Here is a 26993-nt window from a genome sequence, read left to right on the forward strand (position 1 = left end):
TGTCAAGTTTAGGATGGCAGGAAACTGATAACTAGAGTCTGGAGAGACGGCAGCCTATGTTTTACGGTGGCAAAACACTGCTAAACTGTCATCTACAAAAGTTTATAAGGCAGACCACATGCCAGCCGACCATGGAGAACTAAGAGAAATGACTGGAAAGAACAAGGAGTTAAGTGCTGGCTACTATTAGCTTCTTTTAACAAGATATTACCAAAAAACTGATGAGCTCAACACAGAATGAGCTGGTTTGTAAGCAGAATTTAAAGAGAATAGAAGGAATCTAGAAACTCTGGAAATGGGTTCTCTCTCTGTAGACTCAGTCTGTAAGATTCAGCCTTGAAGAATGCTATGAAAAAGCAAGATTTCAAGAGATTTCTTGGTTGAAAAGAGTGACCCAGTCCCTTAGCAAAGATCATATTAAGAGTGTCATCCAGAGCGAGACTCCGTCTCAAAAAAAAAAAAAAAAGAGTGTCATCTTCACATTTAAGTATTGTTTCCCCAAATATCCAGAGAACTGCAAATGCAGAGAAAAAAATTAGAGGGACAAGGAATCAAAGATTAAAGCAGATTTAAAACCTTTGTCTAGCAAAGAACCTTTTTTTTTAAAACTTTTATTCCAGGTTCAGGGATACGGGTATTGTTCACGGGGATTTGGTGTTCAGACTATTTCACACCCAGGTAATAAGCATAGTACCCAATAGGTAGTTTTTCGATCTTCACCCTCCTCCCAACCTCTCAAGTAGGCCCCAGTGTCTGTTGTTCTCATCTCTCTGTCCATATGTACTTGATGTTTAGCTCCCACTGATAAGTGAGAACATACAGTATTTTGTTTTCTGTTCCTGCATTAGTTTGCTTAGGACAATGGCCTCTAGCTTCATCCATGTTGGTGCAAAGGACGTGACCTCATTCGTTTTTATGGCTGCATGGTATTCCATGGTGTACATGTATCACACTTTCTTTATCCAGTCTACCACTGATGGGCATATTTAGGTTGATTCCATGTCTTTGATCTTGTGAACAGTGCTGCAATGAACATATGCATGCATATGTCTTTATGGTAGAACAATTTACATTCCTTTTGGTATATATCCAATGATGAGATTGCCGGGTGAATAGTAATTCTGCTTTAAGTTCTTTGAGAAGTCGCCAAATTGCTTTCCACAATGGCTGAACTAATTTACATTCCCACCAGCAGTGTATAAATGTTCCCTTTTCTCTGCAACCAGCATATTTTTTTTTGTTTTTTACTTTTTAATAATAGCTATTCTGACTGGCATGAGATGGCATCTCATTGTGGTTTTAATTTGTATTTCTCTAATGATTAGTGATGTTGAACATTTTTTCAAATGCTTGTTGGCTGCACGTCTTCTTTTGAAAAATGTCTGTTCATGTCCTTGCCCACTTTTTTTTTTTGAGATGGAGTCTCGCTCTGTCACCAGGCTGGAGAGCAGTGGTGTGACCTCGGCTCACTGAAACCTCTGCCTCTTGGGTTCAAGCGATTCTCCTGCCTCAGCCTCCCGAGTAGCTGGTGAGAGGTGACAGCATGCTGGCAGTTCTCAGAGCCCTCGCTTGCTCTCGGCACCTCCCCTGCCTGGGCTCCCACTTTGGTGGTATTTGAGGAGCCCTTCAGCCCCCCACTGCACTGTGGGAGCCCCTTTCTGGGCTGGCCAAGGCCAGAGTGCACTCCCTCAGCTTGCAGGGAGGTGTGGAGGGAGAGGCACGAGTGGGAACTGGGGCTGCGTGCGGCGCTTGCGGGCCAGCTGGAGTTCCGGGTGGGCATGGGGTTGGTGGGCCCCGCACTCGGAGCAGCCAGCCAGCCCTGCTGGCCCTGGGCAATGGGGGACTTAGCACCCGGGCCAGTGGCTGCAGAGGGTGTACTGAGTCCCCCAGCAGTGCTGGCCCACCGGCGCTGCGCTCGATTTCTCGCCGGGCCTTAGCTGCCTTCCCACAGGGCAGGGCTCGGGACCTGCAGCCCGCCATGCCTGAGCCTCCCACCCACTCCATGGGCTCCTGTGTGGCCCAAGCCTCCCCGACGAGCACCACCCCCTGCTCCACGGCGACCAGTCCCATCGACCACCCAAGGGCTGAGGAATGCGAGCACACGGCGCAGGACTGGCAGGCAGCTCCACCTGCAGCCCCAGTGCAAGATCCACTAGGTGAAGCCAGCTGGGCTCCTGAGTCTGGTGGGGATGTGGAGAGTCTTTATATCTAGCTCAGGGATTGTAAATACACCAATCAGCACCCTGTGTTTAGCTCAAGGTTTGTGAGTGCACCAATCAACACTCTATCTAGCTGCTCTGGTGAGGACGTGGAGAGTCTTTATATCTAGCCCAGGGATTGTAAATATACCAATCAGCACCCTGTGTTTAGCTCAAGGTTTCTGAGTGCACCAATCGACACTCTGTATCTAGCTGCTCTGGTGAGGACGGGGAGAGTCTTTATATCTAGCTCAGGGATTGTAAATACACCAGTCAGCTCCCTGTGTTTAGCTCAAGGTTTGTGACTGCACCAATCGACACTCTGTATCTAGCTGCTCTGGTGGGGCCTTGGAGAACCTGTGTGTTGAAACTCTGTATCTAACTAATCTGATGGGGACGTGGAGAACCTTTTTTCTAGCTCAGGGATTGTAAAAGCACCAATCAGTGCCCTGACAAAACAGGCCACTTGGCTCTACCAATCAGCAGGATGTGGGTGGGGCCAGATAAGAGAATAAAAGCAGGCTGCCCGAGCCAGCATTGGCAACCCGCTCGGGTCCCCTTCCACACTGTGGAAGCTTTGTTCTTTCGCTCTTTGCAATAAGTCTTGCTACTGCTCACTCTTTGGGTCCACGCTGCTTTTATGAGCTGTAACACTCACTGCAAAGATCTGCAGCTTTACTCCTGAGCCCAGCGAGACCACCAGCCCACTGGGAGGAACGAACAACTCCAGACGCGCTGCCTTAAGAGCTGTAACACTCACTGCGAAGGTCTGCAGCTTCACTCCTGAGCCAGCGAGACCACGAACCCACCAGAAGGAAGAAACTCCGAACACATCTGAACATCAGAAGGGACAGACTCCAGACGTGCCACCTTAAGAGCTGTAACACTCACCGCGAGCGTCCGCAGCTTCATTCTAGAAGTCAGTGAGACCAAGAACCCACCAATTCTGGACACACTGGGACTACAGGCATGCGCCACACGCCCAGCTAATTCTGGTATTTTTAGTAGAGACCAGGTTTCACTATGTTGGCCAGGATGGTCTCGATCTCTTGACCTCATGATCCGCCTTCCTCAGCCTCCCAAAGTGCTGGGATTACAGGCGTAAGCCACCGTGCCCAGCCTACTTTTTAATGAGGTTGTTTTTTGCTTGTAAATTTGCTTAAGTTCCTTATAGATTCTGGGTAGCAAAGAACTCTAAGTTTCATTATTGGCACATGGAATTCACTGGGACCAAAGCGATTACTAAGTTACGAAACTTTCTGAAAGAATATAATGTAAAAAACCATAACCCTGTTCAAAAGAAAAAAAAGAAACCCAAAAGTCAGTGACTGGGAACCTTAAAGCTACCTATGGGCAGGAAGTGGATTGAGAAGGGAGTGTATCCCCCAAGATGGGCATACCCCTCAACCTAAAATTCACTTCAGTTGTAGCCAATGGTGATAACATACAAGACAAATCCTCCAAGGAATGGAATGAGGGGCTATATAGAATAACTGATTTAAGGTAGCCCCTTCTTAATAGAATAATAACCTAATCAAGGAAAATAAACCCCTATTCCCAAGGTAGGGGGCCTTTACAAGTTCTTTACAGTGGTTCTCAAAGTTGTAACATTGATTGCTGTGTTTTCCTCATACTTTTCCTTGCTGAAAGGGCGTATCTACTGCAGTTCCACCATTATATATTGGGATGGGGGTGAGGAAGTATATAACCCTGTCTTTTTAATTATAACCCTGTCTTTTTAATTCAACCATTGGTACACAACGAGAAGCATACTCAAACCTGATGGAGAGGACTGCACTTCACCTGGAAATCCTGGCCTTTCAGATGCATATAGCCCTGAATGGGACTTGGGGCTGCCTGCTTGGGGAAGGGGATAAGTTGGTCTGTGTATGAAGAAGAGTGAAATTGATATTTTGTTATTAGAAAGGTATATCCTGGCAGAGACTGACTAGATACTGACCAAACTCATTTTTCTTTCTTGGCACAGAAACAAACGACATTTCACAGCTTCCTTGGACCTAGTTAGCTAGATGTGCTGGTTCCTACCAATGGAATGTGAGCTGAAGTGATATGAAACTTCTGTATTAAGGCAGTTAAAAGAAAGGACGCAAAACCATTCTCTTTCTTTCCTTACTGACTGGTTGGATGATGTCATAACAATCTTAAAACTATGTGTTGATGACAGAAGCAGCCTGGGTTCCTAAATGACTGTGTGGAGCAGAGCCCCAATCCAACCCCACTGACCCACAAGGGATAGTGATGTAAGCAAGAAATACATTTTTGATGACAAGCTACTAAGATTTCAAGGATTATGTTATAGCAGCTAGGGTCATTTACTCCATAGTTTACTAAAAAATTTTTAGGTATGTGTACTAAAGATCATATTACTGACATTTCTATTACATATGATTACTGTTATACCTTCAAAATATCTGTTTTAAGCTTTTAAACACAAATGTAAAAATCTGTTTTAGAATTCCTATTACTGAAATGGTTTTACCTATAACAACAAAGATATAAGATGTGTAAGAAAATCTCTGTAGTTACCGCTAACATACCCCCAAACAGCAATGATGAGTGGTACCATCTCTCCTTTAAAAATACTAATTAGCACTACAGATCAATGGAAGACTACTACACTTAGCATTGAAGTGAATGAATTTTAGTGGAAGGTTCACTGCATCATTTTTTTCTCAACTCACACAAATGTAGAAACAAGGCCAGGAGATCACCACATGTGGATTTACATCATGAGGATACAGTATAGGAAGGAGGCTGAAAACATGTCTGTTGAAGACACAAATGAACAAATGACAACATGAATGGATGACAGACTATTTCACAGAAGTATTTTATGGAGATCAAAGACCTGACAATGTAAGTGGTTAGGCACATGGATGGCCTGTGTTCCTGGTCTACAACTATATGACCTTGGGCAATGGCTTTATTTATTTTAATCTCTTAGGCTTCAATCTTCTTGTCTATGAAATAGGGATAATAATGGAGTATAACCCATGGAGATGCTGTAAGGTTAAATGAAATAATATACGTATAGTATGTGCCCAAAGTAAATGTGAAAAATGTTAGCTGTTATCATCTACCAGTAAATTGAGTTAATCTCAGGTTCATTTCTTGAATTATGGGCATAAAGATGCATTCTCTACTTGTTATGAGGATCACGTGGGAGACTGGACATGACATTTCAGTGCTACATAAAAGCAACACTGTCTATTACAAGGTTACTGTGACGTGTTACTCCGTGTTGAAGAATGACAGTGGGTCACACATACTTCCACTAAACTGTATTGGACCTGAAGCATTTTAATGAGGACCATTTCTCTTGTGGCTACAAACTCACCCTGTGAGATGACGGCCAGTCTGTGACTAAGTCAAAACTAACTGGTTTATAAAGAAGGAAATCTATGACTCATAAACAGAATAAAATTCACTTTCTCCCTCATGATGAATGAACTGTTCCGGCACTATTTAAAGCTGAGGAGACTGTATTTTTCAGTGAAAACCTTTAGGACTATTTAGTGGCCCCAGTTTTTTTATAGCATCTATTTATTTTTTCATTTAGCCCTAGAATTTTGATGACTTGAGTAAGGACAAATATAAAAAGAAGAGAGTTATGACTCACAGGTAGACTCAAGCTAGTATTAGTCATTAATCATTCACTAGGAATGATTACATAGAACAAATGACTATAAAAGTTTCCAATGACAAAACAATAAATAAAAAATTCATACCTGACAGGTTGTAAATCAAAACCACTGATCCCAAAGGAATCTATTCTGATAGGTTTCATCAGCTCCTCTACTGTGGGCAGATCTAAGAGGTGGAAAAAAAAGTAGAAACGAAAAATGTTATGTAGGTTGCTTAATTTACATGTGTAATAACACCAAAATTATATTTTCTCTGACACAGTTAATAAAACGGTAGATGCAATAAACCTAGTTTTCCGTCTTAAGTTTCCTTATACCAGGAAAACTTCCTTTCTTATGAAATATCAAATAAATATCTCAAATATCAATATCAAATATATTTATCAAAAAATATCTATACAAACACACACGCTAAGTACATATTTGGTTGATCCTGAAATACTGTTGTCTAACAAAATACAACTTTAATATACGTACATACAAAAGAGTAAAAAATATCCCTTTAAATGACTTCTTAATTTGATCAAGGCATATTAGAAAAGAAACTGGGCCGGGCGCGGTGGCTCATGCCTGTAATCTCAGCACTTTGGGAGGCCAAGGCAGGTGGATCACCTGAGGTCAGGAGTTCGAGAGCAGCCTGACCAACATGCCAAAACCCCATCTCTACTAAAAAGACAAAAATTAGCTGGGCATGGCAGCAGGCACCTGTAATCCCAGCTATGCAGGAGGCTGAGGCAAGAGAATTGCTTGAACCAGGGTGGCGGAGGCTGCTGTGAGCCGAGATCGTGCCATTGCACTCCAGCCTGGGCGACAGAGCAAGACTCTGTCTCAAAAAAAAAAAAAAAAAGAAAAGAAAGTGAAATTTCGTTTTGTGTTTGGCTCTAATTTTATAGTTAAGCCAATGGTTCCTGTATTTCATTTGAAAAAATCTTTTTTTTTTTTTTTTTAAGGCAGAGTCTCACTCTGTTGCCAGGCTGGAGGAGCAGTGGCGCAATATTGGCTCACTGCAACCTTCGCCTCCCGTGTTCAAGTGATTCTCCTGCCTCAGGCTCCCGAGTAGCTGGGACTATAGGCGTGTGCCACCATGCCCAGCTAATTTTTGTATTTTTAGTAGAGATGGGGTTTCACCATGTTGCCCAGGATGGTCTCAATCTCTTGACCTCGTGATCCACCCACCTCGGCCTCCCAAAGTGCTGGGATTACAGGCATCAGCCACCTCGCCTGGCTGAAAAAATTTCTTTAATTAAGCTCAGAGACTGAGAAACAATCACTACAGCAAATTGTATTTTAATTATATTACACTAAAAACTCTTTAGAAAGGATATCAAATAATTGAAAAATTCATCTGTAAGTTTTTACCAGATTCCATAGTAGAGATGTTTTTTGAATTCTCTTCATTTTCTTGAGGATGACCTTTCACTGAGCTCTTGATATCTTCCACTGTGTTACTCTCAATTTTTTGTTTGTCTTCATCTCCCAATGAATGGGCTATATGACAATAAGCTTGATGTAGGGCGTCAACGTCACTACTGCTTTGTCCATAAGAAACACCTGTTGAAATAAACGTAATCACCAGAAATAATTACATCACAAATACATGAGAACGATAAAACACTAATATCATTCCTTAACCTGTTAGGAATATAAAAGTAGAGTTAAGTACTAACTAGGTAATTTGCAGCTATGGCCTACCAGCATGGATTCATAGCAGGCTCAACAACTCTTTTAGCAAACTGAGGCGTGTCCTGATGTGGTAAGCATAAAATCTGCTTTCACTCGTCATTGTTCTTTCTCCTACTATTCTTAATCGACCCCCTCTGCATAACTATTCTTAAGTTTCCCAAACTAAAAAATTCCTTTGAAGGATTCTGCCTCTCCTTTACCATTACCATTCTCTCTGCTTCTCTGTACCACCAAGCATCCTGTCATTTGCACTTTTTCAACCACAATGAATTCACTCCTCCAACTTTGCAATCCAATGTATTCCAACATCCTGCTAAAGCTGCTATGATCAAAAGCAATTTCCTAATGACCAACTCCATTTGTATTTAGTTCTCTTCAACCATGTGAGACATCTGACATTATCTTTTTCACTTTATCTTAGCCAAAAGGCAGAGAAGTCAAACATTGTTTTTTTTCCTGTAACTGTTTCTTCTGCATGCCTTCTTTTTGTTATTACCATAATTTTGATGGCAATTTTCCAACTCTTGCGGTCTATAGTTCATTTCAGGGCTCCATCTTCAGCCCTCTTCTTTTGAATGCCTCTCACTTACTAGTTTTTTGGCCTGGCTAACTTCATGAAGACTTTTAGCTTCAACTATTACCCATATGCTTATGACTCCCAAATCTATGTCTTGTGTCCTTATAACTCTTTTCTGAATATCAACTTAACAGACATCTAGATTGCTCTATATCACATCTACATATTCCCCAACTTAATTCATTATATTCCCTACTAAAACTTGTTCTACTACCAGTATTTCCTAATCACATCACTACTCAGTCAAAATAGAAACCTTGATGTCATCATTCACTCTTCCTTCCCTATTAGCCTTCTGATATGGTTTGGCTGTGTCCCCACCCAAATCTCATCTTAAATTGTAACTCCCACAATTCCCATGTGTCATGGGAGGGACCTGGTGGGAGGTGATAGAATTATGGGGGTGGGTCTTTTCTGTGTTGTTCTCATGATAGTGAACGAGTCTCATGAGATCTGATGGTTTTAAAAACAGGAGTTTCCCTGCACAAGCTCTCTTTGCCTGCCGCTATCCATGTAAATGTGGCTTGCTCCTCCTTGCCTTCTGCCATGATTGTGAGGATTCCCCAGCCATGTGGAACTGTAAATACAATAAACCCTTTTTCCTGTATAAATTACTTAGTCTTGGGTATGTCTTTATCAACAGCATGAAAATGGACTAATATACCTTCTCTTTCCACCAACTGACAAATTCTAGAAAAAAGAATTCAAATAATTTAATGAAAATAATGATTGCACATTTTTGAGTACTTTCTTGCTTATTTTGTAATTTTCATTACTAACAAGTGGAATTTTCAAAATTAGAGGAAAATAATGAATCATGGAAGAGAGGGAAAAAAAGAAGAAAAACAGGTGACTAATCTCTTCTCTTCATACCCATGGTTAATTAACCAGTTATTAAAAATAAAATAGTATATATAGTCTCATCTTCCTGTATATACAATGTAAGTTGTGTATATACACAACTTCTAAACAGAAGAGATAGCCAAGTGCTACATATAAGATTGTATAAGAATGCCTTACAATGACATGTCTTTCTAGCTAGTGCTTCAGGTCCCCATGGCTACATGAAGTATATCCAAATAACAAGTTTGCTTAAATAAACTAAAAACAGAAGAGGATACTGCTAAGGAAGAACTGTCAACAGTTGAAGGGCAGAGATTTTCAAGAGGACATGAGGAAAAAGGTCTTGCTTGCAGCATGAATGAAAGAGGTCATTAATTTTCAAGAAAAAAGGAAAAGCACACGGTGTCTTTTTTTCCTCTATAGAAATATCAGGTTGAGCAAGTATCTGCTGAGCATATATAAAAGAAATGACTTCAATGGTAAAGACCATAGTAGTATCAAATGCTCATACCTAATTTAGTAGGTATGAGGTGTCAGAAAGAATAGATTCTAGGCTTTTAAGCAATAACAGAGCAAACGTGCAGAAAAACAAATGACCTAAAAGTTAGAAATGAGAAATGGAAAAAAAAAAAGAGGTAGGAGAGGCTGCTCAAAAATGGCAGGAAAATGGTACTTTTCTAACTTGAGTTATTAACCTAAGCCATATTAAAATTAATTTAATGGTTATGTAACTTTTTTCCATGCATATCATGAAAAGGGGTTGTAACTTTTTTCCATGCATATCATGAAAAGGGGTTCCTTATCTGCCTTTTACATTGAAAACAGAAGACTCTGTAGTTATTTTATGTATTATTATTACAAGTCAAAAGCTCCCATATTTTTCAACTTTAGAAAATTGAGGCTGGGCACAGTGGCTCACGCCTGTAATCCCAGCACTTTGGGAGGCTGAAGCAGGTGGATCACCTGAGGTCAAAAGTTCAAGACCAGCCTGGCCAACATGGTGAAACCTCGTCTCCACTAAAAAAAAATACAAAAATTAGCCAGGCGTGGTGGGGTGCACCTGTAATCCCAGCTACTCAGGAGGCTGAGACAGGAGAATCACTTGAACCCAGGAGGTGGAGACTGCAGTGAGCGGAGATCATGCCACTGCATTCCAGCCTGGGTGACAGAGCAAGATTCTGCCTCAAACAAACAAAAAAAAAAAAAAAAAAAAAGAGAAAGTTGAGAAGTGCTAAATACTGTTTTGCAGAGGAAAGGGGTCTAGTTTCATGGAGCAACACTGTCATCCTGTGACCACTCCAGTAATGCAGACATAGCACAAAATGGTACTTGCCTGTGAGACAAATGAAAATAAGTGAAAGGTTAGATTTAGCTTGGTGTTAGGAAACCTTAAGTTTTATATTTACTAGCCTCTTTGATACAGCAAGGCACAAAGAATTTCATAAATAATATTTTTAACAAAAGAGAATCTTTGACAATGTTTAAAGTTAGCCAATGTTTGAAAATTAACCAATGTTTAAGTTAACTGCTTAATACATGAAGCGGCATGGTAAAACAAAACAAAAACCCCACTGAACTTTTCAGTTCTTAAACCTAGTTCACATACTCATTTGAAGACTTTCAAGTATATATTTTATTTTATTTTATTTATTTATTTATTTTTTGAGATGGAGTCTTACTCCGTCACCCAGGCTGGAGTGCAGTCGCATGAACTTGGCTCACTGCAACCTCCGCCTCCCAGGTTCAAGCGATTCTCCTGCCTCAGCCTTCTGCGTAGCTACAATTACAGGCATGTGCCACCACACCTGGCTAATTTTCTGTATTTTTTAGTAGAGACTAGGTTTCACCATGTTGGTCAGGCTGGTCTCGAACTCCTGACCTCAGGTGATCTGCCCGCTCCGGCCTCCTAAAGTGCTGGGATTACAGATGGGAGCCATTGCACCTAGCTGAAGACTTTAAAGTATATATTTTAAATATCAGAAATTCAATACCTCAAAGCCAACAAGTGTTTATACCGTATAACTCTAGGTTCTCTACTATAGCATGTATTATTAACAGAGGGTTGACATAAATAATGATGATAATAACAACAACAAAGTTGTAACTGTTTAGTGAATCTTAAAAATGTGCTATGTACTATATATTATCTCAGTTGACCATCAAAAGGGTTCATTTTAAAGAAGAGAAAACATGCTTAGAGGTACTCATTATCCAATGTCACAAAGCTGGTTAAGTGGCAAGCTTTAAGTTTTAAAAACTTAACATTATAATAGAACCTAATCTGCATAATACACAAATGTATCATTTATGTAACTGTAATAATCTGAAGACATTATGTAATTATAATATTTTAAATAATTTTTGCTCTCTTTTTTACTGGTTTTAATGCTCATCTCAGAATAAAGTTTCTCTGGTCATCCTGAACACATGAACTTCCTATAAAATACTGTTAATCAGAAAAGTTGTAGCTGTACAATGGCCTTTTAAAAAAATTCATGTCTGCCTACTGAAAACTGTGCAAGGGGATAGACTATCAAAGCACGTATGTGACATGGTTCCTTAAATCAACAGCAGTAAAACTGAGGGACATGCACTCAGCACATGCTTACATCATGGTGGAATACTCAGTTGGGCAACAAGTGAGTAATGTGTCTCGATGGGAAAATTATGTCTTATAGTTGTAATTTTTTTACCTTTATATTTTAAAATGAAAGTGGATGTAACAAGTCAAAATAGTGGTGACTCTTGGAAAGACAGTGACTAGAAATAAGAGATGTGATGGACATTGTGGTTTAGGTCCTCTTGTTTTTTATCTGGTTGCTGATTACATGGGTGTGCTCAGTATTTCAAAATTCATTGAGTTGCACTATTGTGATACCACAAACTTTTCTATAGGTATACTATATATCAATTAAAAAGTAAAAAGCAAAAAAAAAAAAAGAATGAAATGCAAGCTGCTGATGGTTAGTGATTTCTGAGTTGGTTAGCGATTTCTATTACTCTTTTTTATCAAGTGTCTGAATTGGTTTAGTTAACCAGTATCCATAGATTGCAAAGCAAGCTGATTAAAAAGTTCCAATTTGCAGCTATTTATGTGATAAAATAAGAATATTTTTATACTATTCAACAAAAACAAAAAACACAAACACATTGGACGGCTGATGGTGATATGAGACCATAACAAATCTCAATAGTTTCTAATTTCAAAAATTCCAAAAGACCATTACTGTCCTCATCTATTTTATGAACAAATGTAACAAACATAAGTTTAAATATTTATCCTGATAAAGTATCATTTTTACCTATGAGAGAGTTCTACATAAGATTTCAACTGGGCCAGGTGTGGTGGCTCACGCCTGCAATCCCAGCACTTTGGGAGGCTGAGGTGGGCGGATCACAAGATCAGGAGATCGAGATCATCCTGGCTAACACGGTGAAACCTTGTCTCTACTAAAAAAATACAAAAAAATTAGCCTGGTGCGGTGGCAAGCGCCTGTAGTCCCAGCTACTCGGGAGGCTGAGGCAGAATGGCATGAACCTGGGAGATGGAGCTGGCAGTGAGCCAAGATAGCGCCACTGCACTCCAGCCAGGGTGACAGAGCAAGACTCCATCTCAAAACAAAACAAAACAAAAAAATAGATTTCAACTGAAGATGTGCATTCCACTGCTTTAAAAAATTTTGAAAAGGCATTATCTCAAAGACCTTTATAAGCTTTAGGAAAGTCTAGTTGGTCTCAGGTATTTCAGAAGTTGGGGACGGGGTGTAGCTTTTTCCTAGAGAAAGAACTATGGAAAAGCACAATAAGACCAAAGTCCCATTTCTCCTACACATGGCAGATTTAACTGAATACTCTGGAGAGGCATAGAAAATTAGTTAACGTTCACCTACAGTGCTACACTATTATCAACAGCATTTATTCATTTATTAACAAATATTTATTTAAAACCTCACTTTACTTGGCCTACTAGCATTGTGTCACCATTAGCAAGTTCCAATTATTTAAATTATTATTATGGTAGAAAAATGTCAGATTTACAGTTTTCATTATCAATATAGTTATTATATATATATTTCCTTAGAAATGTAGTCATATTAGTCATAAAGCATTCCATATTTAGAGAACAGTCAGGTTTCTAAACATTTTTACCTGTTCCTGTCATTTCATTCTCAGTCATTTCTGGTAGGCACCTTGGCTTAGGTGTTATTTTATCTTGTTCATCAAGATTGACCTCTGCAACAGAGTCTAATGAATCAAGCAGCACAACTGGAAGAATATAAAAGAAAAATATAAGGAATGTAGATAAACTCAGTGGTTCTGTTGATCTAATAAAATTATTTTAAACATATGCAATGCAGGCCGGGCGCGGTGGCTCACGCCTGTAATCCCAGCACTTTGGGAGGCCAAGGCGGGCGGATCACGAGGTCAGGAGATCGAGACCATCCTGGCTAACACGGTGAAACCCCGTCTCTATTAAAAATACAAAAAATTAGCCAGGCGTGGTGGCAGGCGCCTGTAGTTCCAGCTACTCAGGAAGCTGAGGCAGGAGAATAGCGAGAACCTGGGAGGTGGAGCTTGCAGTGAGCCAAGATTACACCATTGCACTCCAGCCTGGGCAACAGAGCGAGACTCTGTCTCACAAAAACCAAACAAACAAACAAACAAAATGCAATGCATATTAAAACAAAGATAAATGCTTATATACAAATAATCTATAAACTTATATATGTATATATGTTACAAGCATGTTTTATCTATGTGTGTGTGTGTATGTATATAATAAATATGATCTTCTTCCGATGTAGAAGACAGTAGGCTAACATCAACATACATATCTATGCTTATGAACAGCCTAGTATACATGTACACATGGAAGGCAAAGGGCATAAGAAAAATAACAAAAAAAATCTTAAATATAACAGAATGGATTCAAGATAGAAACACATTATTGAGAAAAGCTAGGAACTTTAATGCCTTAGAAATATTTAAAAACAAACACAGATAGTGACTCATTCAGAATTACTGAGATGAAATTCTGAACAGACTAATTTTTTGCCAACTAAAACATGAATATAAATAATATTTACCATTAGCAAGCATGCCAGTTTTTTCTTCTTCCTAAATTAAAAAAGGAAAATGATGATATGTTTTGAAACCAAAATTATGTAAAATTACCACAATGCAAATAATAGCAAAATCTGAAATCCAGGGCTTTTTATTCCACATTGAAATGATCAGGAACTGTGTTTTCTAGGCTTCTTTCACCAACGACTCTCATTTATCAATAATTCTTCAAGACTAGCTCTGACAGAATGTCTAAAATTCTCTTCTAAAACTTGGCAATTACCAAAATTAATTTAGACCTTAAAAATTCTTGCTTAAAGTATTTAAGTTCCATTTGCTCATCTACCTTGCTCAAGAATTCTCTGGTTTTTTTGAATGTCAAGATAACAGAGCTATTTCACACAAGAGTTCTGCAATTATAGCATTACCAGTCTATTTTCCCCTACTGTTCAAAATTAATGACTAAATCTTGTACTCATTATTTCATCTATGTTTCAAAAGATACAACTTTCAGAAAGACAGGCCACCAAACAGCTAGACAGCTGAAGTTCTTCAATATTAGAGGTTCCCTTAGAATAACTTTTCCTATTAATATCACCTATACCTCCTACTTGGGTAGGCAGTTTGTGGGATCTTCCAATAACAGAGCTTTAATCCCTTCCTATTTTGATTCTTACCCAGACAGTGCTCTGAAGCTTCCACAGTTAGGCTGATACTTTTTATGCATATGGTACACTTTCTAAATATACCACACTATTATGCCTTGTACTGACCTATTCATTTTTCTTTTCTTTTCTTTCTTTCTTTCTTTCTTTTTTTTTTTTTGAGACAGGGTTGCGCTCTGTTGCCCAGGCTGGAGTGCAGTGGCTCAATCTTGGCTCACTGCAACCTCTGCCCCTGGGGTTCGAGCAATTCTCCTGCCTCAGCCTCCCGAGCAGCTGGGACTACAGGCATGTGCCAACCATGCCCGGCTAATTTTTTGTATTTTTAGTAGAGAAGGGGTTTCATCATGTTGGCCAGGCTGGTGACCTATTCATTTTTCAATAAAATATTGTAATTGCCATATTCCAAGTATAAATCTCATTAAATTTCTAAGGATATTCATCAATCACATTAATTTCTATGTTATTTCTAAGGTCATCTCATTTTTTCCTCAAAACTGAGTGACATGTAGACACCCCAGGACCAAATACTAAGTAAACTCGAAAATAAGAAGATTTATAGACACCTGAAAAGTGTTTCTTTTATTTTGAGTCCACGTTTTCATTCATGTTAAAACATCTAGTCCTAACACACAGTACCAAAGAGACTGTGCCCAGATAGAGACCAAAATAATAAATAGTAATAACACATAACAAAACAACAATATTAATTGTTCTACTAGCTACTATTAGATAGCTTCAAAGATAAGTTCTGTAAGGTAGGCAATATGAAGTAGTAGCCCTGAACAATTCTTGGTAAGAACTGGGAAATGAGAGAATTAGAATACGAAGCACCACTGAATGTGAATGGAATCATGTAGTTCCTTATCTTAGCCAAGTAAGTTTCAGACGTTAATGTTGTGACTAGCATAATTATTAGGCAAGGACATTTACTATACTTCATAAAGGCAAGTCATACCAAAGAAAAAGTATAAGTTAACATACTTGTTTAAAAATTAGTTTTGAAATTTTAATTAAGCTTTCAATTTCTAAAGCTTAACTTAAGCTTAACTTATTTGCCAAAATAAATCTTTTTTTGTTTGTTTGAGACAGGGTCTCACTCATCAACCAGGCTGGAGTGCAGTGACATGATCACAGCTCACCGCAGCCTTGACCTCCCTGGCTCAAGTGATCCTCCCACCTCAGTCTCCTAAGTAGCTGGGACTACGGGCATGTGCCACTATACTTTGCTAATTTTTTAAAAATTTAATTTTTGGAGAGATGAGATCCCACTATGTTGTCCAGGTTGTCCTTGAGCTCGTGGGCTCAAACAGTCCTCCTGCCTCAGCCTCCCAAAGTGCTGAAATTACAGGCATGAACCACTGTGCCTGGCCAAAAATCTCTCATAAAATCATTAATTGTCGTAATTTTTTTCATTAAGATTTACATTAATTTAATATCTTGAGTTAAGAAAATGTTTAACTGAGTATTAGGAGACCTGTAAGTTTACAACAATAAGCAAGATTATGAAGAACTCCATTTTTTGAGCTCTTCATATAGCAATAGGCAGCCAGGTTGATGAAAAAAGTTGCAAAACTGTCAAATATATAATTGATATATACCTGTTTGGGCACACTTATTTTTTCTGATTTGGAATTCTCTTTGGAAGGCATCTCTTCATCTTTAGTAGTCAACGGCGCACCAACATACTCATCTTCAAAATCATCACTGTAATTTTCTGAAGAAAGTAATTTTTAAAAGTACAAAGACCACATTGTTAAAAAAGTCAAATTCCAGGAAAAGGCTGTTGATTTCGAAAGGAAGAAGTCTGTATAAGAATAGTTTATTGAAATAGTAACATAAAGATGTCTTTAGAGAATCTACAGAACTCTCCAGCCCAAATCAACAGGATATACATTCTTCTCAGCATCACATCACACTTATTCCAAAATTGACCAAATAGTTGCAAGTAAAGCACTCCTCGGCAAATGTAAAAGAATATAAATTATAACAAACTGTCTCTCAGACCACAGTGCAATCAAATTAGAACTCAGGATTGAGAAACTCACTCAAAACCGCACAACTACATGGAAACTGAACAACCTGCTCCTGAATGACTACTGGGTAAATAATGAAATGAAGGCAGAAATAAAGATGTTCTTTGAAACCAATGAGAACAAAGACACAACATACCAGAATCTCTGGGACACATTTAAAGCAGTGTGCAGAGGGAAATTTATAGCACTAAATGCCCACAAGAAAAAGCAGGAAAGATCTAAAATCGACACCCTAACATCACAATTAAAAGAACTAGAGAAGCATGAACAAACACATTCAAAAGCTAGCAGAAGGCAAGAAATAACTAAGATCAGAGCAGAATTGAAGGAGATACAAACACAAAAAACGCTTCAAAAAATCAATGAATCCAGGAGCTGGTTTTTTGAAAAGATCAACAAAATTGATAGACTGCTAGCAAGACTAATAAAGAAGAGAGAAGAATCAAATAGATGCAATAAAAAATGGTAAAGGGGATATCACCACCGATCCCACAGAAATACAAACCACCATCGGAGAACACTATAAACACCCCTAAGCAAATAAACTAGAAAATCTAGAAGAAACGGATAAATTCCTGAACACATACACCCTCCCAAGACTAAACCAGGAAGAAGCTGAATCCCTGAATAGACCAATAACAGGATCTGAAATTGAGGCAATAATTAATAGCCTACCAACCAAAAAAAGTCCAGGACCAGACGGATTCACAGCCAAATTCTACCAGAGGTACAAAGAGGAGCTAGTACCATTTCTACTGAAACTATTCCAATCAACAGAAAAAGAGGGCATCCTCCCTAACTCATTTTATGAGGCCAGCATCATCCTGATACCAAAGACTGGCAGAGACACAACAACAAAAAAAGAGAATTTTAGACCAATATCCCTGATGAACATGGATGCAAAATAAAATACTGGCAAACCGAATCTAGCAGCACATCAAAAAGCTTATCCACCACGATCAAGTTGGCTTCATCCCTGGGATGCAAGGATGGTTCAACATATGCAAATTAATAAACATAATCCAGCATATAAACAGAACCAAAGACAAAAACCACATGATTATCTCAATAGATTCAGAAAAGGCTTTTGACAAAATTCAACAGCCCTTCATGCTAAAAACTCTTAATAAACTAGGTATTGATGGGAAGTATCTCAAAATAACAAGAGCTATTTATGACAAACCCACAGCCAATATCATACTGAATGGGCAAAAGCTGGAAGCATTCCCTTTGAAAACTGGCACAAGACAGGGATGTCCTCTCTCACCACTCCTATTTAATATAGTGTTGGAAGTTCTGGCCAGGGCAATTAGGCAGGAGAAGGAAATAAAGGGTATTCAATTAGGAAAAGAGGAAGTCAAATTGTCCCTGTTTGCAGATGACATGATTGTATATTTAGAATACCCCATTGTCTCAGCCCAAAATCTCCTGAAGCTGATAAGCAACTTCAGCAAACTCTCAGGATACAAAATCAATGTGCAAAAATCACAAACATTCTTATACACCAATAACAGACAAACAGAGAGCCAAACATGAGTGAACTCCCATTCACAATTGCTTCAAAGAGAATAAAATATCTAGGAATCCAACTTACAAGGGATGTGAAGGACCTCTTCAAGGAGAACTACAAACCCCTGCTCAACGAAATAAAAGAGGACACAAACAAATGGAAGAACATTCCATGCTCATGGATAGGAAGAATCAATATCGTGAAAATGGCCATACTGCCCAAGGTAATTTATAGATTCAGTGCCATCCCCATCAAGCTACCAATGACTTTCTTCACAGAATTGGAAAAAACTACTTTAAAGTTCATATGGAACCAAAAAAGAGCCTGCATTGCCAAGACAATCCTAAGCCAAAAGAACAAAGCTGGAGGCATCATGCTACCTGACTTCAAACTATACTACAAGGCTACAGTAACCAGAAGAGCATGGTACTGGTACCAAAACAGAGATATAGACCAATGGAACAGAACAGAACCCTCAGAAATAATACCACACATCTACAACTATCTGATCTTTGACAAACCTGACAAAAATAAGAAATGAGGAAAGGATTCCCTATTTAATAAATGGTGCTGGGAAAACTGCCTAGCGATATGTAGAAAGCTGAAACTGGATCCTTTCCTTACACCTTACACAAAAATTAATTCAAGATGGATTAAAGACTTAAATGTTAAACCTAAAACCATAAAAACCCTAAAAGAAAACCTAGGCAATACCATTCAGGACATAGGCATGGGCAAGGACTTCATGTCTAAAACACCAAAAGCAATGGCAACAAAAGCCAAAATTGACAAATGAGATCTAATTAAACCAAAGAGCTTCTGCACAGCAAAAGAAACTACCATCAGAGTGAACAGGCCACCTACAGAATGGGAGAAAATTTTCACAACCTACTCATCTGACAAAGGGCTAATATCCAGAATCTACAAAGAACTCAAACAAATTTATAAGAAAAAATCAAACAACCCCACCAAAAAGTGGGCAAAGGATATGAATAGATACTTCTCAAAAGAAGACATTTATGCAGACAACAGACATGTGAAAAAATGCTCATCATCACTGGTCATCAGAGAAATGCAAATCAAAACCACAATGAGATACCATCTCACAACAGTTAGAATGGCGATCATTCAAAAGTCAGGAAACAACAGGTGCTGGAGAGGATGTGGAGAAACAGGAACGCTTTTACACTGTTGGGAGAAGTGTAAACTAGTTCAATTGTGGAAGACAGTGTGGCAATTCCTCAAGGATCTAGAACTAGAAATACCATTTGACCCAGCGATCCCATTACTGGGTATATACCCAAAGGATTATAAATTATGCTACTATAAAGACATATGCACATGTATGTTTATTGTGGCACTGTTCACAATAGCAAAGACTTGGAGTCAACCCAAATGTCCATCAATGATAGACTGGATTAAGAAAATGTGGCAAATATACACCATGGAATACTATGCAGCCATAAAAAAGGATGAGTTCATGTCCTTTGTAGGGACATGGATGAAGCTAGAAACCATCATTCTGAGCAAACTGTCGCAAGGACAGAAAACGAAACACCGCATGTTCTCACTTATAGGTGGGAATTGAACAATGAGAACACTTGGACACAGGGTGGGGAACATCACACACTGAGGACTGCCATGGGGCGGGGGGAGGGGGGAAGGATAGTATTCGGAGATATACCTAATGTAAATGACGAGTTAACGGGTGCAGCACACCAACATGGCACATGTATACATATGTAACAAACCTGCACGTTGTGCACATGTACCCTAGAACTTAAAGTATAAAAAAAAAAAAAGAACTTTTTCTTTTGCAAACATTTAATGAGAGTTCAATTTATAAGACTATCTTTGGTTTCTGTCATTACGGTACTTTCAAATAGTTCTCTGAGTTTTATATTTTTAGTCTTTTATATTATTAACCAAATAAAAATTTCTAGAGCTGCCCAAAGGATCTTGAATTACCTTTAAAATAAGACTTTAATATTTATTTTTAAAAGACAAACATGACCAATTGCTTACTTATAAAAGGAAGGACCTTTGTGAAATCTTGCCACTTTTAAAAAGGTTGGATTTTGTTTTTTAGGTTGATTTTTTTTTTTTGTCTCTACAGGTATCTCTACTGTAAGTCTTAACTAGTACTTATGAAAGATCTCTGACCCTTCCCTTAGGTAAATACTGGCCTTATACAACCTTTGCTGTTTTCCCAATCCTGAGTGCTTCTTATCTGAAGCCTCCAAATTATATCTCAATGACTTTGTGCAGAAGGAAAAAGTGTCTCCATGTTAACTGAGGCATTCAGTCTACTTATGGGAAAGGTTGGACAGGAATTATTTGGCCAGGATCTCTTCTTCAATTTTTAACTTGCTCACAGTATTAATTTAGATCTGTAGCTATAAAAGGGGAACACCTTTTCAGAGTGGAACTGATCATTTTGGAAACAAACATGATCAAATTTGTATTTCAAAAAACTGCATCGCACTGAGAAACAGGATGGCTTGATGGGAAAAAGACTACATAAGGTACTAGAGTCTACTTCTGGAATGGCTGTTTTTTACTCTTTTGTTAGAATGAAGACGAAGACGACAACTTGTGTGTAATTAATACTGGAAGTGAAGAAATGAATTTGAGAGGGTTTGGGAGTGAAACAGGGATGCTTCCAGTGAGATCTGGCTACAGAAACATCTACATTTTAGTTCATAAGAAATATGAGCTTGGAACAGCATGTGTATTGTAACTTAGGTAGATAAACTAGGTTAGTTGGTTAACTATGTCAATATTTGTATTCTGAGGCTGAGAAGTTCACTTTTGTTTCTCTTCCACATGAGAAAGAACACTGCTTGGGATTTTCTAATATCAGTAGACATATAGTTAAAATCACAAGATAGTTATAAGTAATTACTTTGTATTAGGCACACTTCTAAGTGCTGTGAACAATACAAGTTGATTAAGACTTTAGTAGTCTAGGTGGGAACCACCGAATTTTAAGTGACCCTCGAGATTAGACTTGCTTAAGAAAAGATGATGAACAAGGAAAGAGGAGATATGGGAGAATATGACACTGAACTTGGACAACTACTTAGGATTTGGGAACTAATAGGAGGCGCTGTGGTGTGTGTGTGACTGCATAAAGAAAGTGTTAGAAACAGTTCAGGCAGTATGGCATAGTGCTTAAGAGCATGACCTGGAGCCAGAAGGCCTAAATTCAATTCCTGGTTCCACTACTTTCAGCTGTAGAACCACTGGCAGGCCACAAACTCCCTTTGCTTCACTTTTTCCATCTGTAAATTGGGGATAATAGTACTTTTCTCAAAAGATTGCTGAGATGATTAAGAGTTAAAGTGTTCAGAACGGTGGTTGATATGTAATATGCACTGTATATAAGTGTTAGCTATAATGTTTATAGTAATTATTGCTGTTAATATTATTATAGCTACTTTTTTTTTTTTTTTTTCTTGAGACGGAGTTTTGCTCTTGTTGCCCAGGCTGGAGTGCCATGGCACGATCTCGGCTCACTGCAACCTCTGCCTCCTGGGTCCAAGCAATTCTCCTGCCTCAGCCTCCTGAGTAGCTGGGATTAGAGGTGCCCACCACCACGCCCGGCTAATTTTTTGTATTTTTAGTAGAGACAGATTTCACCATGTTGGCCAGGCTGATCTCAAACTCCTGATGTCAGGTGATCCACTCGCCTTGGCCTCACAAAGTGCTGGGATCACAGGTGTAAGCCACCCGGCCTATTATAGCTACTGCTGTACTTAATCTAAATCAAAAGTTAATACAGCCAAGTATTATTTCTGATTGGGAAAAGTGCCAATCTAATAAGCATTCATCAAAACTACATTTTATTATTTTCATTTAGTAACTAAACAGCCTACAGGCAAATACTAGCATCCAACACATGAATGACTGACTTCCTCCCCAGAAACCTGTCATGAATAAAGCACGTCTGAAGTAAGAAGGAAGTGTCATTAGTAGACACAGAGACAAATGAGAGACGAGAAACAAAGAAAAGGAAAACAGCACATGTCAGAGATTTCAGGAACAAACATCAAGGCAAATTAAGTTTATATAAAAATGAAAGAGTAAAACAAATTTGAGAGGGTGATTCTTATATGAGAAACATCAGAGATAATATCTAGACTCTTCCACATTGTTCGGAAAACAATCAGAATATTTACTTGTACCACTCTGACCTTTTTCGCAGGTAGATGTTACATATTCAAGTTACTGGGTTTCTATGATTCTCTATCCTTGTAACTTCAAAAATGTTATTTTCAGAAATAAAAATGTTCTTAAAGCTCAGATAAACCATATGCAATGTAAACCTTTTGGAAGACATTTTTCATCTTTTGTTGGCAAACTTAGCTGCAAATTTTTAATTTTTTGCCAATCTAGAGGACTTTCTCCTCTGCCATGTTGGAGTTAAAGGGATTGTACTTTCTTTGTAAACAACACAATATATAAAACAACTATTTTCAGATATTAGACAACTGGCAGCAAAAAAATGTGATTCCTAAGAAAACAAGTGAGCTAGCCTACAATTACCTGAAGGCACATATGTTCTGAAGTAGTGAGCAGGGGTGGGGAGATTGGGACAGTATCACTGAGTAGAGGAGAGCGAGATAAGTTCAGAAAGGCTGAGGCAATTTATAAAATATAAGACAGTAATCAAGAGAGGAGGTGCCTAAGTGAAAACAAAGCCCCAGAAATCTGCATAGGGTGCCCTTGAGTCTTTGCTGAATACTAAGCTGTTAATGCATAAAATGAGCCAAGAACAAGTGGGATGCTGTAAGTTAGACAATTCTCACAGTTCATACAAGACAGGGAGACATTTGAACTCTAATCTGCTTAAGTGGAGAGACCTCATTGATCACTAGGGGCATTGGGATGTGCCTTAGCAGTAGGGTTAGAGGTTACTAGAGCTACTCTAGACTTCTGCTAACAAAGCATAAGAAAAGCCTTGAAAAAAATCAAGTGGTAGGATCAACTACTTACCAGACAAGGCTCAATAATACTCTTTAAAAGAAGAAAATAAAATCCAGACACTGAATAACATAAAATTCACAATACCCAATATCCAATAAAAAATTACTAGACTTCTAAGAGGCAGGAAAAAGTGTCACGAAACTAAATAGCCAACAGAAAAGAGACACAGAAATGAACAAATACTGAGATCTGTAAAATATGTTTAATATTAAGGACTTGAAAAAAATGAACATAATGAAGAAAAATGCTAAAGAATTTTAAAACAAAGATCCAAAATGAACTGTTAGAGTGAAAGAAAAAAAAAAAAAAGGATGGGATTGGGCCAGGCATGGTGGCTCATGCCTGTAATCCCAGCACTTTGGGAGGTCAAGGCAGGCAGATCATGAGGTCAGGAGATCGAGACCATCCTGGTTAACACAGTGAAACCCCGTCTCTACTAAAAATACAAAAGATTAGCCAGGTGTGGTGGCGGGTGCCTGTATCCCAGCTACTCAGGAGGCTGAGGCAGGAGAATGGCATGAGCCCGGGAGGCGGAGCTTGCAGTTAGCCGAGATGTATCATTGCACTCCAGCCTGGCTGACAGAGCAAGATTCTGTCTCAAAAAAAAAAAAAAAGAGATTAATAGCAGATTAAAGAAAGGAAAAAAACCAGTAACTTGAAGCAAAAGAACAGTGATAGGAACTGTTCTATTGTGAACAGTGAAGCACAGAAAGAAAAAAAGTTTTTAAAAAATGGAATAGTCTTAGTGACCCATAAAACAAAGCTTAGCATTCTAACATAATTAGGGTCAGAGGGCAGGAAGCGGAAAGCAGCATTATTATTAATATTTTAAGAATTTATGGCCAAAATATTTTTTATTTTGATGGAAACTATAAATCCATAGATCAATGATGCTTAACCAACTCTGAACAGAATAAATATAAGAAAAGCATACCATGATACACCATAGTCAAATTGCCAAAAAAAAAAGGATAAAACCTTGAAAATAGAGGAAAAAAATACATGATATATACAAAATCACAATAATAGGAATTACCGGAAACTTCTCATGAGAAATAAGGTCAAAAGACAATAGAATAAAATCATTAAACTGCCCGAAGGAAAAAAAAACACTACATAAAATTCTGTATCAAGTAAAAGTATTCCTCAAAAACAAAGGCAGAGTATATTTTCAGACAAACAAAAGCTGAGAGAACTTGTTCCTAGCAGTAACCTGCACTACAAGAAATGTGAAAGGAGGCTCTTTACGGTGAAGAAAAATAATTTGAGATAAATTCAAATCTACATAATGGAATACAAAGCACTGGGAATGGTAAATATATGGATAAATACACATTTTTACATAAATATCTATTATATTCCTTAAAAGTACTTTTAAATGATAATTGATTGCTTTAACAACAATAATAATAATGCACTGTGGTGTTTTTAAGACATGTAGAAGAAAAACGTTGACAAAAATAGCAAAATGGTTGAGGTGAGTTTATTGTTGTTAGAGTTCATATAAATACAGTGATATAACATTATTTGAAAGTAGATTGTGATAAGGTAGACATATATTGTGACTCATAGGGCAACTAAGAAAAAAACACAACAAAGAAGAATAGCTAAAAAGCCAAAATAAGAATAAAATGGAATGCTATAATACAATAGAAGGAAGGACAAAAGCAACAAAAACAAGAAGATGAAAAGAAAACAAATGGCAAAACCGTAAACAACTATATCAATAAATACACTGCTGTAAAGGGTAAAAACACATCAATTAAAAGGCAGAGACTGTCAGATTGAACAAAAATGCTAAAACCAGCTATATGCAGTCTATGAAAAAAACCTTTTTAAGGCAGTTCACTTTTAACAATTTCTTAGCAGCTCAGTTTATAACACAGGCAAACCCACTCTATTCAAAGCTCTGAGACAATATGATTTTCCTTTTAATTATTTTTCTTATTAATGTCTTTATTAAAAGCTATATTATCTTTTCAAATATTATAAATTTAAGAACCAATGAAATTACCTGCCAGTTCTTCATGTTTCGATTCATTCTCATGTTCGTCATCAGTTAGTTCTGCGTTGGCTTGATTACTGGAAAAAATATTTATTTAATTTAGCATTACATGTTAAAAACATATTCTCATGCAACTCTTTCTGTATACCGTTTTTAAAAATCCCTAAAATTATACATGTCCTCTCTCAAGTCCTTTTGTTCTATCAAAAGCTAAAAATTTGGGAACTTTAAGGAAAACGTTTTGAAAATAAAGCATCTTCGAAGCATTTGATTAATTGCAGTTTAAAAGTAATACAAAGGAAAAAGATGCCCTATTTCTTAAATATACACAATTTTATTACTATGTGCATTTACATGTACAAATATTATCTTACAACCCTAGATATCCCTTCTACACTAAAGATTAGAAACTGACCACAAGCTATGAGAACCAGTGAAGTCCATATGAAAGCCAGAAAAAAAATGCTAAGGTCAGCACTTACATGCTAATAAGCAATTTAATCCTGAAACAGAAGCTGAATAGGAGCCTTAAAACAAAACCTAAGCAAGGGGACAAAGGAGCTTGAGTATGATTTAATTATATTGGATGTATTAGTTCATATACTGCTTTCTCTCAAACCAAGAATCAGTTCTACCTTTTCAGTCTATCAACCCTATTTAGTGAGATCGTTAGAGAAACTATAAGACTATATAATAATGATGAGAGCTACAAACACCTAATATTGCATGTTCAATGCTATTCTGTACTTTGACCAGCCTGTTCTACAGCAGAAATATCAATAGATAAGAATACTGTTAAGAAATAAGAAAAAAGTTAAAAAATGTAGCAAAGTGGCAAAAAGTTGTGGCCCACAAACCCGCGCATGCTTAATCTGTATTGACAACGTTGGGAGAGGCAATGACCATAGGCCCTGAGTGTCCCTGCACATTCTTGCTGAATATGCCAAGAGTACAAGATGCTGATCATTTTTCACCATGCCATTTGGGTAACATTTCCGACCAAACAAAGAGCAGGCTTGTTTCCACTTACTATAAAAGTAATACATTTTCGCTGGGCGCGGTGGCTCATGCCTGTAATCCCAGCACTTTGGGAGGCTGAGACAGGTGGATCACAAGGTCAGGAGATCAAGACCATCCTGGCTAACACAGTGAAACCCCTTCTCTACTAAAAAACACAAAAAATTAGCCAGGCATGGTGGCAGGCGCCTGTAGTCCCAGCTACTCGGGAGGCTGAGGCAGGAGAATGGTGTGATCCCGGGAGGTGGAGCTTGCAGTGAGCCAAGATCGTGCCACTGCACTCCAGCCTGGGCGACAGAGCGAGACTCCGTCTCAAAAAAAAGTAATACATTTTCCAAGCTCAGTGTTCCTCTTCTGTAACACAGCCCATTGTGTGTGAATACATCCATTATGGATCCTTTGCCTTGCCCTCAGCATAATCATAGGGCATGGGGAACCAATGCGAACAAATGCGACACTCAGGTACTGCCTTTGTTCTTTAATTCTGATCCAGGAATCTTCTGTCTATTGTCAACATCATAAAACCAGAAGGCTAGCTTGTTAGCTTGCCAAGTAGGGTAAAAATCTCAGACCCCGCAAAGTTCATGAAGGTAAATGCATTTCTTTATCCACTGTCTATAAAAAACTAACCATCCTGCAGAGCCTAGGCACTCTAATAATCAGAGATTATGATTCTCCTGACCCTTAATTATACCTTTGTGATCTCAAAATCCTAAATAAAATTATGATCTGCTTTCCATTCAT

The 26993-nt window shown here is 38.2% G+C and overlaps 1 protein-coding gene across 8 annotated transcripts in view; it reads right to left on the bottom strand.

The window, feature by feature from the left end:
* CEP162 (centrosomal protein 162) overlaps positions 1–26993 on the bottom strand; it is a 103827-nt gene that overhangs the window by 63447 nt on the left and 13387 nt on the right. For 5 of the 8 annotated variants that reach the window (XR_010158092.1, XM_003311371.6, XM_016955943.4 and 2 more), the window contains 6 exons: positions 25242–25309; positions 16294–16409; positions 14054–14084; positions 13116–13232; positions 7223–7414; positions 5948–6029 (listed from right to left, as the gene is read on the bottom strand). Coding sequence is in view for 7 of the 8 variants with exons in the window: in XM_003311371.6 (XP_003311419.3) it covers positions 5948–6029; positions 7223–7414; positions 13116–13232; positions 14054–14084; positions 16294–16409; positions 25242–25309 (606 nt within the window). In the remaining variant the exon portion in view is untranslated. The remainder of the gene's footprint in view (positions 1–5947; positions 6030–7222; positions 7415–13115; positions 13233–14053; positions 14085–16293; positions 16410–25241; positions 25310–26993) is intronic. The other 3 variants (XM_063813246.1, XM_063813247.1, XM_063813243.1) reach the window with 3 other exon arrangements.

Source organism: Pan troglodytes, chromosome 5, assembly GCF_028858775.2.
Source record: "Pan troglodytes isolate AG18354 chromosome 5, NHGRI_mPanTro3-v2.0_pri, whole genome shotgun sequence".
Taxonomy (NCBI): domain Eukaryota; kingdom Metazoa; phylum Chordata; class Mammalia; order Primates; family Hominidae; genus Pan; species Pan troglodytes.